The 15566-nt window shown below is 41.4% G+C and overlaps 1 protein-coding gene across 2 annotated transcripts in view; it reads left to right on the top strand.

The window, feature by feature from the left end:
• Window positions 1-15083, top strand: part of LOC128614129 (putative protein tag-278) — a 16645-nt gene extending 1562 nt beyond the window's left edge. Inside the window, exons 2-12 of one of the 2 annotated variants that reach the window (XR_008386998.1) lie at window positions 4242-4312; window positions 4700-4807; window positions 5315-5407; window positions 5656-5826; window positions 6032-6094; window positions 6230-6433; window positions 6576-6746; window positions 7106-7198; window positions 7437-7607; window positions 7818-9412; window positions 9499-15083. Coding sequence is in view for 1 of the 2 variants with exons in the window: in XM_053635432.1 (XP_053491407.1) it covers window positions 4242-4312; window positions 4700-4807; window positions 5315-5407; window positions 5656-5826; window positions 6032-6094; window positions 6230-6433; window positions 6576-6746; window positions 7106-7198; window positions 7437-7607; window positions 7818-7922 (1250 nt within the window). In the remaining variant the exon portion in view is untranslated. Of the gene's footprint in view, window positions 1-4241; window positions 4313-4699; window positions 4808-5314; window positions 5408-5655; window positions 5827-6031; window positions 6095-6229; window positions 6434-6575; window positions 6747-7105; window positions 7199-7436; window positions 7608-7817 lie in introns of both variants that reach the window. The other variant, XM_053635432.1, reaches the window with a different exon arrangement.
• The last annotated feature ends 483 nt before the right edge of the window (window positions 15084-15566 follow it).

Here is a 15566-nt window from a genome sequence, read left to right as displayed (position 1 = left end):
TTTAAAGGAGAGCCAAACCTCAACTTTATCATTTTATATATCATGTAATTAATTAAGATATTGGATAAATGATGGACATAACACAATTGAGAAAAGCAGTGGTTTAACTTTATTTTTTAGAGAAAAACTATTTAATAACAGAAATGAACATTGCGTAATAGGAATGAAATCTGAGCAACAGGAATGTGTATCCAGACACTGTGTGTGTGTGTGTGTGTGTGTGTGTGTGTGTGTGTGTGTGTGTGTCCGTCCCCATGAGTGTGCATAGCTTGTGTGTGTGAAAGACTGATTTCTGAAGATATGTGCCATGCGCCCTAGGCTTCTGGGTTCTCTCCATCTTCATCTACAAAACAAAAAATGTTCAGTTGCAGAAACTACGTCCAACAGTGTTTTAGCTAGAATTGCACTCAATACATGAAAACAAACTTGCCTGACCCTTTCTAAAAAGCCTTCTCTAGTTTGGCCTAGACTTCTCTCTCACTTTCCATGTGACGACCTGTGACTGGCCTCGGTAGTGTGATGATACACACAATGTCCTCAAACAAGTACCAAAGAATATCTTTGCGGGCTGGCCAGACAAACCTGTTGACCCCAATCTTTTGCATACAACGGACCTCAACATGTGTTTCACTTGTATCTGTGATGACACCAGGGTACAGATCACCATCGTACTTCAGCACACGCCATTTGCCAACAACTTCAAGACATTACCAACAACGTCTGTCACTATGGGAGCCATGGGAGCTGTCTGTTGGTTACTGAACTTGAAATGCTTTGCATTAAAGCACCCACAGTTCAGATTTTGTGTTGTTGTGCACAAGCAGCTGACGTCCCTGTATGTCAGTTCTCCATGGGCTAGGGACACTACCTAATGGATCCTCATAATGGACGGAACTGGTGGCTCATCATTGGGCATCTCTGAAACTGCTTTATCAACTGCTTCCTCGCTGACAATAAACAACTTGATTTTTGTGTCTGTCTCTTGCAACACAGCAAACAGGTCTTCAGCATCAGGAATGTCTCTTCCTTGGCTGACTAGACTGTCAGCCCTCCTCTTCAGGGCCCCTCCCACACCATCCCGGGGCACCTTTCCCGTGGCTCGCCTCAAAAAAGTTCCACGTCCCTGCAGTGAATCCTCGCCTGAGCAGCTCAGTACAACACAAGAAAAAATTACCTTGTTGTTTGTACTGAGTGTGCAAGGGCCATCGCTATAAAAATGGATAGTGGACACCTCCGGATGTGCACTCTGCACATAATCAAGCACTGGTGACAAGTGCTGCCAGATTGCTGGTGGGCCCTTTTTTCTTGAGGGTGACACTGTGCAGAAGCACATCAGTTGAGGGGTTGCATGCACATAAAGCACACCCGTGTGCAGTGTTGCCTGCTGATGTGATGCTCCAGAGTGGACTGACTGTATTTCTGTGCTGTACTTGCAGAGGTAGTTTTCAGAAAAGTCAACATGAATTAAGCATTCATGTGCTTTTAAGCTTTGTCTCAATGCCCTGTAGTGGATAAACTGATTGTTGATGTTAAAAGTGTGTCTCTTAAACCTGTGCAGCAGCAGGTTTAGCTGTTCCAGCAATTCTTCTAGAGTGGTCTGGAACTCTTTTTTTTAATTGTGATTTTAGAGGTTTTGCCAGTGGGGTCATGCTGCTTATCCACAACTACCCACTGAATATAAGACATTTTATTCTCTGGATTGTACTCTGTAGAGACTGGGCAAGAACGGTCCTTGCACTCCGAACATTCTCCATACATACACTTCATATTTTCTGTGTCACATGATATCTCTTTCAAAAGGTCATCCAGATTGTTGTACTGATTACTTTGAAGTAGTGTAGTTTTTGCACAAGAAAACCCAGATTCTCAAGCATCCTGCACATACACGTGTCCCGATCACTCCGGGTCCGATGAACAATCCAAAAAGGTCTGAGCTTACAGAAGAGTGAGTAAGAGATAGAGCTTTGTTCTTCAGCCAAAAACTTCCTGTGCAAATTTTTCATGGTATCCAAAAGGAGCCGTTTTTGCTTTTCGTTATTCTTCTGATTGCCTCTTCCCAGTTCTGATGCGACTCACGTCATCCATTGAGTAAAAACCCTCACTCTGCGTATCAGACCATCTGCAACCCTGTTGTTCTGCTTCCTTTGGTAGGTGTAGTTCACCTTTATATTCTTCTCATTTTTGCATCTTTTAATTGAAAAGCCCGATGAATTTTGAGCAAAGCGTTGCATTCTGTACTTTTCCTGTTATCACTTTTGAAATGATTTGCTTTTCCCTCTCCCCCTCTGCATTTTTGTATTTGTTTCGGATGCCCTCCACCAGAGCTTCATGAAACAAAAGGGACTTCTGAGCGGCCACACTTGGAAGCTGTCTCAACTGTTTATTTACTTTTGTGCCTATTTTTAATGTGCTGGAGTTTTTTCTTGTACTTTTGTGCTTTTTTTGGTTTCTTTTTTCAACAGAACCTTTAGTTCTTTCATTTTTTTCAGCTTCTTCTCTGCCCTTGATTATATTGCCTAAAAACACATGCATCACAATAAATTACACACTGCAGTAGTCAGGAAAATGTACTGTTATGTTGATAAATTACCCTCTATGACCTGATGGCTAAATTCATAGTGTAATGTAATCATGCCAATTTTCATTAAACCGAACCCCTCTAGCACATTGTCTTTGGCACATGATCCATTTAATAAAGTAGACCTGGAAGTGCTTGGCTGTGGATGCACAGCTTGCTCTGGTGATAACTGGGGGCTGTATGGCGGGGTGACAAGGTGTTGGAGGGCTTCTTTCCTGTCCCGGATCCTATGGTAATTCTCTATCCATTTTTTGCGATGTCTGCACTTTTCTCTCTGACTGAGGTCATTGATTAGTTTCTTCCTGCCTGACTCGAGGTCCTTTCTGTATTTTTCACATTCCTTCTCTAAATATTTCTGTCTCCTCTCTGGGTCTGCATCGCATCAGGTACAATAGAGTCACTGCTTTTCTGCAGCACTTGGTGGTGGATTGGCTCCCTGTAAGCAATGGAATTCATATAAAACTGATACATTTACAACTTAAGTAACGGTAACTGTAAAACTTAAAAATCAAGTAAATTATATTACATAAACTAATAATCACACTAATAAATCAATACACCAGAGGATTCTACTCATTTCTGTTACTGCTACTCAGTCCTGTTATGGTTTATATGAGTAACAGGACTGAGTTTTTAGCATCAAATTAGCAAATACATGAAATATAGCCACATGGCATACATGCTAATAGCATGAGGATACTGAGCAAATTCTACTGATTTACCAAAAATGAGTATTTTTTAAATTAACAAATCATTTAGGTAACAGGACAGTATGTTGAGATTTACTTTCTCAGACATAGTTGCAATATCATCAAATATACAGAAAAGAAAATGAGAGGACTTACTTTTGGTCTTCCCATTGTCTTCAGAAGAGCCAGATGATGTAACTTCCTGTTGAAAATGTGTCTTGTGGAATGTTCCAAATTTTTCAGAGGATGGAATGTGTTCGGGTTACAGGACTGAGTGAAAACCTGGGAACATGACTAAAATGTGTATTTTATCTAAAATATTATGGATTTCTCATGAAAAAAAAATAACATTTCAAAGCATAGATTGGATATAAAGTCACACAACAATGCAAAATTAAAATAAAAGATTTCTGAAGGATTTTAATCATTATATTTCATGGTAAAATATAGAGATTGAGTGTGGGGCCATAATTTGTGTTCTAGGTAGTTTTTATTAATGTTTTTAATTAGAAATTTTAAATTTGTAGTTAGCTTAATGTGCAGGACACTTTGCTTAAAGATAAAATATATTTTAGAGTTAATTTTTATGCATTTTTATACATATAATGTTCTGGGGATGGAAATGTCACCCATTGTCACCCAAATGTCACCCAGGCTCTAGTCCTGTTTTGGCTGCTTGAAAGATGCACTGAGGGGTGAAGGCACTCTCTCTTTCTGTCCGGGTTCATGGAGGAGTTTAGCTTCATGAATGTGTAATAAAATCTGTCAGTGTGTTCTTAGCCTTAGCCCACATTAGACATGTACATACTGAACATCAATAAAGTGTATTTATTCCAGAGGCCAGTGAGAAAGGTGGAAAACTTGTGCTGTAGAGCTCCACCAGGACCAGAGGTGGAAAATATTGCTGGTCTGGAATTCAAACCATAAATAATAGTTGATACTGATGTCTGCTGGTTTTTTATTTTTTAATTTAGACCCAGTGTGTGACCAGGCCATGGAACCAGCTCTGGTCCAACCCATAGAGGTTCCTCAGGACCAGGTCACGGTAGGTTTGTTCTGCAACTAACTTTGGTTGTGGGAAAATCCAAAAATCTAGTTTTCCATTATATGAACATTTTAAAATTAATATCTGGTTTGAAGTGTTTGCTACTTATGGATGAGGAAATTAAGTTTGTACTTCAGCACTAAGCTAAGGACAGCAATCCAGACCTGGTGTTCATTAATTGCTGTTTTTATCAAGAAAATCATGCATTAAAATTTGATCAGAAGTCTGATGAATATAAGGATTCTGTGTCAGACATTGTACTGTAGGATGTATGGCCCTTTAGATGGATCAGAGAGCTGCAACTAAACATGATGTTTGGACTAAATGCTAGTGCTCAGGAATGCTACAATCATCTAAAGCCAACAATATTTGTACGGTGTATTTCAGGGTGCTGTGAGATGGGCTGAGGAGAAGATTCAGAAGCTTGTGGTGTCCAGTACTAAGCTGGAGGACAGAGTGAAGGAGCTGGAGGAACTGCTCTGTGAGGCACGCAATGTACGTGAGATAAGCCTCTGATTAAAAAGTACTTTTCAAAATGTAATAATATGAGCACCATATGATGGGAATGATTGAGAATAGGAAATATCTGCACACTGGAGTTTGATGCAGTGATGATGGCGAGCTTAGATTAGATGGTAGGCTAAAATCTCATCTCTATCACGAGCTCAGATATGAACCTATTAGGGTAATAGTTATATAATGTGTTATATAATGAGGTTTATTATTAATTATTATCAGGTTTATTATTATTGTTATCATCATGGTATAATAAGAATGATGTTGGGCCAACTTGCAGATGTGATCATTAAGTTGTCAATATTTAACCTCTTTTACACCATGGCTGTGTTTTAGGCATGTGAGCGTATGTGCGTGCGTGCATCACATTTTGGGGAAATTTAATTTTTAAGTTGCTAGATTTTATTCATTAAGAGAAGTGGCCCATTGCATATGTTAACATTAAGCACTCGAGTTTGAATATCTTTTTCCTCGTGTGTGTTTTAGGAGTGTGAGCGAGAGCGGGAGGCTCACTTCATCCTCCAGTCCGAGTACGATGAGATGAAGGAGAATCTGATGGACAAGAAGCAGTTACTGAAAGTAAACTTTCCTTCTCATGAAACCCTGACTGTTATTGTATTTTTGTTTGTGTGTGCATGTGTGTGTGTGTGTGTGTGTGTGTGTGTGTGTGTATATACTTGTTTCTTCACATTTTGGGGACATTTTGTCCTTTTCCCCCAATACATTTTAAACTATTCTCACGAGTAATGAGTCGGTTTCTAAAAGTGTCTGAATGTGTGTGTAGAAGTAAATAAAGCCATTAAGCCATAATTGTTGTACTTTTTTAGGTCTCCCTGGCTGAAGATGAGAAGAAACATCAGAAGACCGTGGAGACCATTGCTCAGCTGGAGGTGGAGAATTCTGACCTGAAAGACCAGGTGGAGACACTGCAAGGAAGAGTGCAGAACATGGAGAACCTGCTCCATGCGACTGAATGGGAGTGTGATAAGCTAATGAACGTAAGCGAGAAAAACCTTGCATTATGCATCTCCTTTATAAATATGAGGACTTTTTCATGTTTCTGCTGCATGATGAGTTTAAATGAACCACAAATAAAATAGTATTTTCAAGTTGCTAGATTTTTTTAATTAACAGAAGTGGCCCATTGCAGATGTGAATGTTAAGCATTCAAGTTTGAACATTTGCCCAATCTGTGTGTTTTAGGACTTTCATATGGAGGAGGATGAGATGAAGAAGGGTGTGATACACATAATGGAGTTACTGAAGGTAAACTTTTCTTCTCATGGAACTACAACTGCTATTATGAATCTGTGTGTGTGTGTGCACGTGCTTGTTTACCCACATTTTTTTTAAAGTGTCAAAGTGTGTGTAGAAGTTTATAAATTTTAATTGTACTTTTAGGTCTCCCTGGCTGAAGATGAGGAGAAACATCAGAAGGCGGTGGAGACCATTGCTCAGCTGGAGGTGGAGAAGTCTGACCTGAAAGACCAGGTGGAGACACTGCAAGGAAGAGTGCAGAATATGCAGAACCTGCTAATTGTGACGCAAAGGGAGTGTGATGAACTAACGAAGAATACTCTGATGGACAAGGATGAATTACTGAAGGTAAACCTTCCTTTTCATGAAACTATGACTGTTATTGTAAGCTGTGTGTGTTTCATGAATAATGAGTCAGTTTCTAAAAGCATCTGAATGTGTGTGTAGAAGTAAATAAAGCTAATAAGCTTTAATTGTTGTCCTTTTTTAGGTCTCCCAGTCTGAAGATGAGAAGAAATCCCAGAATGCAGTGGAGACCATTGCTCAGCTTGTGGTGGAGAAGTCTGACCTGATAAACGAGGTGGAGAGACTGCGATTAAGAGTGTGGGAAATGGAGAACCTGCTCCATGAGACTTACAGATGGTCTGCTGATCAAATGAACGTAAGTGAGAAAAACCTTGCATTAAGCATCTCTTTTAGAAATATGAGGACTTTTTCATGTTTCTGGTACGTGATGAGTTTAAATGAACCAAAATTTAAATAGTATTTTCAAGTTGCTAGATTTTATTAATTACCAGAAGTGGCCCATTGCATATGTTAACATTAAGCACTCGAGTTTGAACATCTTTTGCATCATGGCTGTGTTTTAGGCATACGTGTGTGCGTGTGTGTTTACAGTCACACTTTGGGGAAATTGAATTTTCAACTTGCTAGATTTTATTAATTACCAGAAGTGGCCCATTGCATATGTTAACATTAAGCACTCGAGTTTTAATATCTTTTGCCTCATGTGTGTTTTAGGAGTGTGAACGAGAGCGGGAGGCTTACGTCATCCTCCAGTCCGAGTACGATGAGATGAAGGAGAATCTGATGGACAAGGAGCAGTTACTGAAGGTAAACTTTCCTTCTCATGAAACCCTGACTGTTATTGTATTTTTGTTTGTGTGCACGCATGTGTGCATGTGTGTGTGTGTATATACTTGTTTGCGCACATTTTGAGGACATTTTGTCCTTTTCCCCCAATACATTTTAAACTATTCTCATGAGTAATGAGTCGGTTTCTAAAAGTGTCTGAATGTGTGTGTGTAGAAGTAAATAAAGCCATTAAGCCATAATTGTTGTACTTTTTTAGGTCTCCCAGTCTGAAGATGAACAGAAACCCCAGAAGGCAGTAGAGACCATTGCTCAGCTGGTGATGGAGAAGTCTGACCTGATAGACCAGGTGGAGAGACTGCGATTAAGAGTGTGGGAAATGGAGAACCTGCACCATGAGACTTACAGATGGTCTGCTGATCAAATGAATGTAAGTGAGAAAAGTCTTGCATTAAGCATTTCCTTTAGAAATAATATGAGGACTTTTCATGTTTCTGCTGTGTGATGAGATCCATTTAACCAAAATTAAAATAGTATTTTCAAGTTGCTAGATTTTATTAGTAACCAGAAGTTACCCATTGCATATGTTAACATTAAGCACTCGAGTTTGAACTTCTTTTCCCTCATGTGTGTGTTTTAGGAGTGTGAGCGAGAGTGGGAGGCTCACGTCATCCTCCAGTCCGAGTATGATGAGCTGAAGGAGAATCTGGTGTCCTCTTTGATCCAAGGAGACAACAAGTACTGAGACAGGCGGTGAGAACAGAAATGGATCCCCAGTAGAATCAACATGATGGGGGTATGAGGGGTGAAAATAAGAATAAAGTAACACAATTTAATGTGAGGTAAAAAGTCAAGCTGATCTTAATTTTTATAATGTTCCCGTGCAGGGAGTTGAAACGCTGACTAAACATCTAGTTAAACCATAGCCAATGAAGACAGTGATGTAGTAAGGTTGAGTCTTTTACTGTTCATTCTGCTTCAAAGACATTGAGTGGTGAAAACTGAAATAAACCAACACAAATATAATCAGTCTCTGTCATTAGTTACAGCATACTTGCAGTGTAAACTATTATTTAAATTCACATAAATTGCTGTCTAAAAAAAGTTAGCATAACAATTAGCATCACGATTAGCATAGCTTCACAGTAAAGGTTAGCTTGTAGCCTACATGCTTGAAAATAGTTGGATTTACATGAACGTATTAAACATTATATTTTCTCCTCTTTAGACAGAATCATCATCAATAACTGATATTCAACATGTCCACTCTTAGATACATAAACTTACGACAATGCTTCTATGAACTTTCTTAGCGGATTGGCTTGGATAGTTTTCAGCTCTGCTTGCCTTGTTTGCTTCGTTCTTTTACATACCAACCAGGAAGTAACAAAACAGGAAGTGACGTCATCATGTGACACAAACGGATGAAACGATTTTAACAAATTATTTTGTAAACTGTAAAGCAATTATTAACTTTTATAATTAACTAGATTATTATCAAAAACTTAAAATTCAAGAAAATAAATGTGATGGCTTAAGGCAACACACTTTCTGCCTGACCTAGGTAAGGTCACTACTAACTTATAGGAGTCTGTAACATCAGTCTTTAGCTCAGTCCTTGGGTAGAAGTAGAACAACTTCTGCTATTGGCCTTGGGAAGGTTTTTACATTGCCTTGGTTGGCTGTTTTTAATTCTACTTTCCTGACATGTCCATCCTTTCCAGGGAATGTGCCTGTGATTCTGGCCATTGGCCAGCAGTTGCGGGCGGTTTGCTTGTCCCCGAGAAGAACTAGATCTCCGACTTGAAGTTTTCTGTGAGATTCCGTCCATTTCTGTCAGTGTTGCAATGTAGGTAGGTATTCGTGGCTCCAGCACGACCAGAACTGGTTTGCAGGAGCCTGAACTTGTCTCCATTGCTTTGTGTACAGGTCCTTGTCCATAAAGTTTCCAGGTGGAAGAGGAACTCCTGTTTTCTGTGTAAGGAGCATTGACGGTGAGAGAATGAAAGGGTTTTCTTGGTCTGAAGACACAGACACAAGCGGTCGTGCATTTATAATGGAAGTGACCTCTGCCATCAATGTGCACAACACATTGATGTGGGTTGAGTGAATGTTTTGCTTTAGAAGCATTGCATCAAGGATTCTCCTGGCGATGCTGACCATACATTCCCACGAGCCTCCCATGTGATTGGCATATGGTGGGTTGAATTCCTAGATGCATCCTTGCACACTGAGGTATTTTTGGATAGTTTTGTCCATTCCAAGCTCTTTGCATGCTCCAATGAAGTTGGTGCCACAATCAGATCTCAACTGTTTTGCAGGACCCCGGAATGCAAAGAAGCGTCTGATGGCGTTTATGCAGCTGGATGTGTCCATGGACTCTATGACCTCAATATGCACAGCTCACAAGCTCATGCAACTGAATATGATGGCCCAACGTTTGCTCTCTGCTTGTCCCCCTCTGGTGCGTCTGGTAGTGATAAACCAGGGACCAAACACATCAAGTCCAACGTATGTAAACGGAGGGCAGGCGTTGAGGCGCTCAGGTGGCAGGTCTGCCATGCATTGTTCTTCCAGCTTCCTGTGTAATTTGCAGCAGGTTACACCTTTGTGAATGACTGAATTGATCAGTGCTTTGCCTCCTAAGATCCACAATCGTACTGCTCTGATCGCTCCTTCAGTTAGGTGACAGCCTTGGTGTTTCACTTGCTCATGGTGATGGCGTGTAAGCAGTAGTGAGATGTGGCTATCTTTGGGTAGGATTATTGGATACTTCTCAGCAGCTGGAAGATGAGAGTGCTTCAGTCATCCTCCAATGCAGATAAGTTCATTCTCCAGGATTGGACTGAGTTTCTGCAGCGGACTGTTTTTGTGCACTGCATCATTCATCCGAAGAGTTGTAAGGTCTTTGGCAAAGGCTGCCCTTTGAGTTGCTTTAAGAATAATATTCTTTGCTTGGGTCGTTTCATCTGGAGTACGTGGTAGGTTATATTTGTGCCATCCCTTACATTTGCCGTTTTGGCTCAAGTGTTTGTAGGACTTGGCAATGTGGATGAGGAATCCTACTCCTCTCACTAAGGAGGTGAAGGTAAAGAAACGCTTGAAGCGGATGATTGAAAGTACTGATTCTTCCAAGGATGTAGCACAAGTCTGAACTTGGGGCCGTATTTCTTGGTCCTTCTCAGGTTCAATGAGTTTGAAAGCTTTTTTGTGTTTTTTCTGCATGTGACTCATACAGGAAGGAGGGCCCTGTGAACCATGAGGTCAGTGCCAGACGTGATGCAGGTAAAGATCTTGACGCATGGTCTGCTGGGTTTTCTTCTGTATGTACATAGTGCCATTGTTCGGGCTTTGACGACAGACGAATACCTTGAATTCTATTGTGAACGTACACATAGAATCGTCTGGACTCATTACAAATGTAACCAAGCACTACTTTGTTGTCTGTGTAGAAATTGGTGGAATCCAATTTTAGGTCTAGCTCATCATGGATAAGATCTGCCATCTCTACAGCCAAGACAGCTGCACACAGTTCAAGCCTTGGGACTGTAGGCTCTGACTGAGGCGTTAACTTTGCCTTTGCCATGACAAATCCTACTTCAGCTTTACCATCACTGTTGATTACTTTCAGATACTCCACCACACCGATGGCTTTGGTTGATGCGTCTGAAAAAATGTACAGTTCTGTGTGAACTGCTCCAGTGAGTGAAGTTTCTGTGTACCTACATGGAACGGAAAGTTGCTTTAAGTCTTGAAGTGAATCTCTCCAAGCCTCCCATCTGTTTAACTTGTCTTCTGGAAGGGGTGTGTCCCAGTCAGATTGTTCGGAGGTGAGCTCCCTGAGAAGGGCTCTTCCTTGAATGGTGACGGGCGCCAATAGGCCCAGGGGATCAAAAACATTGTTCACGGTGGAGAGAACTCAACGCCGTGTGAATGGTTTATTTGTGACTGGTACTGAGTAGGTAAATGTGTCTGCCTTGATCTCCCAGAGGAGACCCAAGCTCCGTTGTGTGGGTGTGGTCTCTCTGCTGAGATCTAGGTTCTTGATTACTGAGGCACAATCTTCAGGGGGGAAGGCCTCCATGACTGCCTGACAGTTGCATTATTTACTTACTTGCGTAGGCGGAGATTTGACTCAGCAAGTGAGGCCTGCGTTCTTTGAAGCAGGCTAATTGTCTCAGCTTCAGTTGGAATGGATATCAAGCCATCATCAACATAGAAGTGCCGTTCTACAAATTTGACTGTATCAGCACCATGCTCCTGTGCACCTTCTCTAATGGCTCTTCGCAGTCCATATATTGCCACAGCAGGAGTTGGACTATTACCAAAAACATGGACTTTCATCCTGTATTCGATTACATCTTTATTTATGTCATTGTCCTTGTGCCATAAAAAACAGAGGACATTGCGGTGGTCTTCACATACCAAGAAACAATGAAACATCTGCTGGATGTCTGCCATGATTGCAACCTTCTCTTTTCGGAAGCAAAGCAGAACACCAACGAGTGTGGTATTTAGATCAGGGCTTGTAAGGAGCACATCTTTGAGAGATATGCCAGCGCACTGGACGCTTGAGTCAAAGACCACCCTGATCTGATTTGGCTTTTGCGGGTGGTAGACCCCGAATTTTGGGAGATACCAGCTCTCCTTGTGATCTCTCAGTGGCAGTACTAACTCAGCATGTCCGTTAGAGAAAATCTTCTCAACGAAATCCACATACTGCTGCTGCATCTCAGGTTTCCTTCTTAGGGTCCTCTGCAAGGACTTGAACCTCTTGATTGCCTGTTCTTTATTGTTTGGCAAAGCCTGATGTGGTTCCTTGAATGGCAGTGGGGCAACCCAACTGTTTGCATTGTCTCTATAGACCTTTTTGTCCATTATTTTTAAGAAGAGCATGTCCTCAACAGATGGGGCGGGTTTGTTATCATGCTCAGTTCGGGTGAACACTGACTGTCCCAATGTCTTCTCATCTGCTTTGCCGTTCCTGTTAAAGCTTTGTTGTGTCTCCTTGACACGTATGAAGCTTGTGCAGAGCTGAAAAATAGAATGCGACCACCTTCCAACACATTGGTCTTGAATGTGCTGACAGTTCGTTTGTGCACATTACCTAGGCACACTTCTCCAATCACTACCCAAACTATGTCTAGACGTTGTGCAAAGGGGTCATTATGTGGTCCACTGACCTGCTGCCTAACCTTTTGTGCCCTTAGGACATCTCTTCCTAGCAGCAGGAGTATTTCTGCTTCTGGATCCAGTTCTGGGGTGTGCTTGGTGATGTGATGGAGATGAGGCTGGTGTAGCACTGTGCTTGGCGTAGGTATCTCTGACCGGTTGTTGAAGATCTCATGACACTCTAGGAGTGGAGGGAGGCAGATGACAACTTTGCCGTCCAGTGGCTCGATCTGAAAACCTTCAGCTCTTTTTCCTGACGTTTCATGGAGGAGTTTGTTTCTGAACATTCTGCATTTTTTAAGGGGATGGGGTTTGTTGTGAAGTGGACAGTTCTTACTAGGGTCATCATTAGTTGGGAACGTCCATTTTATGCACTGAGATGGGTTTGTTGAGGTTATAATTGTTTGAAATGGATTGACTGGTTTTGTAGGAGTTGTGGTGTTGTGTTGATGCATAAAGCTAGGATCGTTCCGCTTCTTTGCCTTTGAGCATACAAACTTGCAAAAATAGTCAAAGGGAGGGAAGCGACCACCATTTTCTTCTTTGTAACATGAGCCGACAGAAACCCACTTTTCATGAAGACCATATGGAAGTTTGTCCACGATTGGACCAATTCTACCTGAGGTGTCCAGATATGACAGGCCAATGAGATAACAATCTTCTTCAGCACTTTCCAGCTCCGTTAGTAAATCTCCCAGTTCCCTTAATTTGACGTGAACCTTGGCTGAAATCCTGGGAAAACTGTCCAGTCATTGGGACAGTACCTTCTCAATAATTTCAGGGGCTGCGTAACACTCTTGTAGTCTTTCCCAAGCTTTGTGTAAGGCTAGATTGGGATTATTGACATGCACAGAGCATATGCGTTTCACGTGTTCACTAGATTCTTTCCCCAGCCATTTAGTCATGAGGTCCAATTCTTGGGTTGCTGTGAGCTGAACTCCTTCAGCTGCACCTGTAAATGAGGAGTACCATGCGCTGTAATTCTCGGGCTTGTCATCAAATCTGTACAGTCCTGAAATGACGATCTCTTGTCTTGTTAAATACTGTGCCAGTGGTTCGGCAACAAGTGGTGTGCTTGCTGGAGGAATATATTGGGGTACATATGGCTGAGCATTTACGTTCATGGTGGGGCCTGTTATACTGCCTTCCTTCTTAGCCTTGACTTTTAAGAGACTAGATAACTTTGGTGTAGATGAGTACTTAATGTTATCCCTTACTGGAGATATAGGAGTGTTGTCGGGTTGCAAGACGTCCTCCACAGGTGGGTGTGGAGCTACTAGGAATCCATAGCAGGTAAGTATGGAGAGAGAGAACGATTCTGCAAGTCTATTTGAGATTGAACAAATTCACTGGTACGATCAAACTTGACGTTCTCTGTTACAGACTTTCCTGTTTCATCTAAAACCTGCATTGACTCAACATTTTCTAATGCGTGAGCTTCCACTACAGCTGCATCAGCTTCTTGTTGTAGCTTCAGTATGTCTAACTCCGTTTCTGTTCTCATTCTTTCAATCTTCAGGTTAGCTTGGCATATGACACTTTTAATTTGGCAGTTTCAGCTTTAGCCCTGGCATGAGCAGTTGAGCTTGCTGATGATGCTGATATCTTGTGCGATACGGAAGACTTGCCACTTGATTTTGAAGCCATCTTACCACTTGTTAAAAGATCAATTGTTTCTGTCTTTTCACTAGATGTTTAGTCAGCGTTTCAACACCCTGCAAGAGAACATTATAATTTTAAAAAGGGGCTACCTGAGGGGAGTTTCCTCCTCCAGTCCAAAGACATGCGTTGTAGGCTGATTGACATTTCCAAATTGTCCATAGTGTGTGAATGTGTGTACAGTTGTGTCCTGCGCTGGGTTGAACCCCATCCAGAGTGTTCCCCACCTTGTGCCCGCATCCCCTGAGATGGGCTTCAGGCTCCCCACATACCTGTGTATTAAAAGCGGTAGAGAAAATGGATGTATCTTATGTGGCCCTGATCCAAGACTCCCTCTCCTCTGGTTTCCACTTAATGGACTCCGGGATTCTCTTGGGTGGCGAAAAAATTTGCTCCATCCATTTTAAGGTCTTGTGTTCTGTCACGATGGAGAGACGGAGACAGATGCATGAGCAGATTAGATTTAATGAAACAACAAACAAAACACAAAACTATAACTATAGACCTGGTGGCACACAAAGACAGAAACAATGGCAATGAAAGACAAACAGAAGATAAAAAGTGCAGTCCAGAGCTCGTTCCAACACATCCATGACACAAATAAACAAAATAAATTAAATACATATAAACGAAAATTAAACTGCAACTATAATGTCCACCTGCAATACGAAATAGAATTTCAAAGGATAAAACTTATGTGCATTGGTCAGGGTCATCGTCATCACCTTGGCCTACAAACAGGTTAGACAACCAGCCCAAGCAGTGACAGGGACTGGTTATACAGGTGATAAACACTGCCCCCTGGGTTTCCTGTCCAGTGCCAACCCAGTTTATACTCTCTAAGAACATTTTTATCAGATCTGTACTGTTGGACTGTTGAATTTATTAGGCTTCCTCACTTTTTGTTCAGCTTGACTTTAACTTCGCATTTTTCACCCTTCATATGTCATTTGCTACAAGGAAAAATATAAACAAGAAATCAACATAAAGAATTTGACAATCCCACAGAAAGATATCTAACTGTATTTAAGGGAAAAACATGTAATAAATAAATAAATAAATAAATAAATGTATGTATTTCTCTGTGTCTCTCTTGTGTTTAAGTCACTCAGTCTCCTTCTGGAGCCAGGAATAATTTTCTTTCTTTACTACTTGCTCTTCCATGAGTACTTTTTAAACATTCCTTGCTGCATTAAGCAACGACTTGTCCTTCAAAATGACTGAAAGTCGGTACAGGGCAGGTCGATGTTGAGTGAGATCAGGAGCTCATTCCTCATGAGCACCACAGAGCACTGGTTAATTTGCCATCCTGGAGAAGATTCTCTCCACATACCCTGCTGAGGCCAGTACACTCAGGTTGTAGGAGATGATTGACAGCATATTTGGGAAATACAGCCACCCACCCATCCAGTTGGCAGCCACATATGTGCCCTTCCACTGATGTGCATGGAGAACACAACTCGACTCACCATATTTTTTTAAATCATTTTTTTGTTTGTTAGTGATATTATGCACAGCAGTGGAACTCTTTGGTGTCCCACAAACTCCCCTGCCACTC

The sequence above is a fragment of the Ictalurus furcatus genome, chromosome 10 (genome assembly GCF_023375685.1).
Source record: "Ictalurus furcatus strain D&B chromosome 10, Billie_1.0, whole genome shotgun sequence".
NCBI lineage: Eukaryota > Metazoa > Chordata > Actinopteri > Siluriformes > Ictaluridae > Ictalurus > Ictalurus furcatus.
This window is presented reverse-complemented; position numbering and strand designations above follow the sequence as displayed.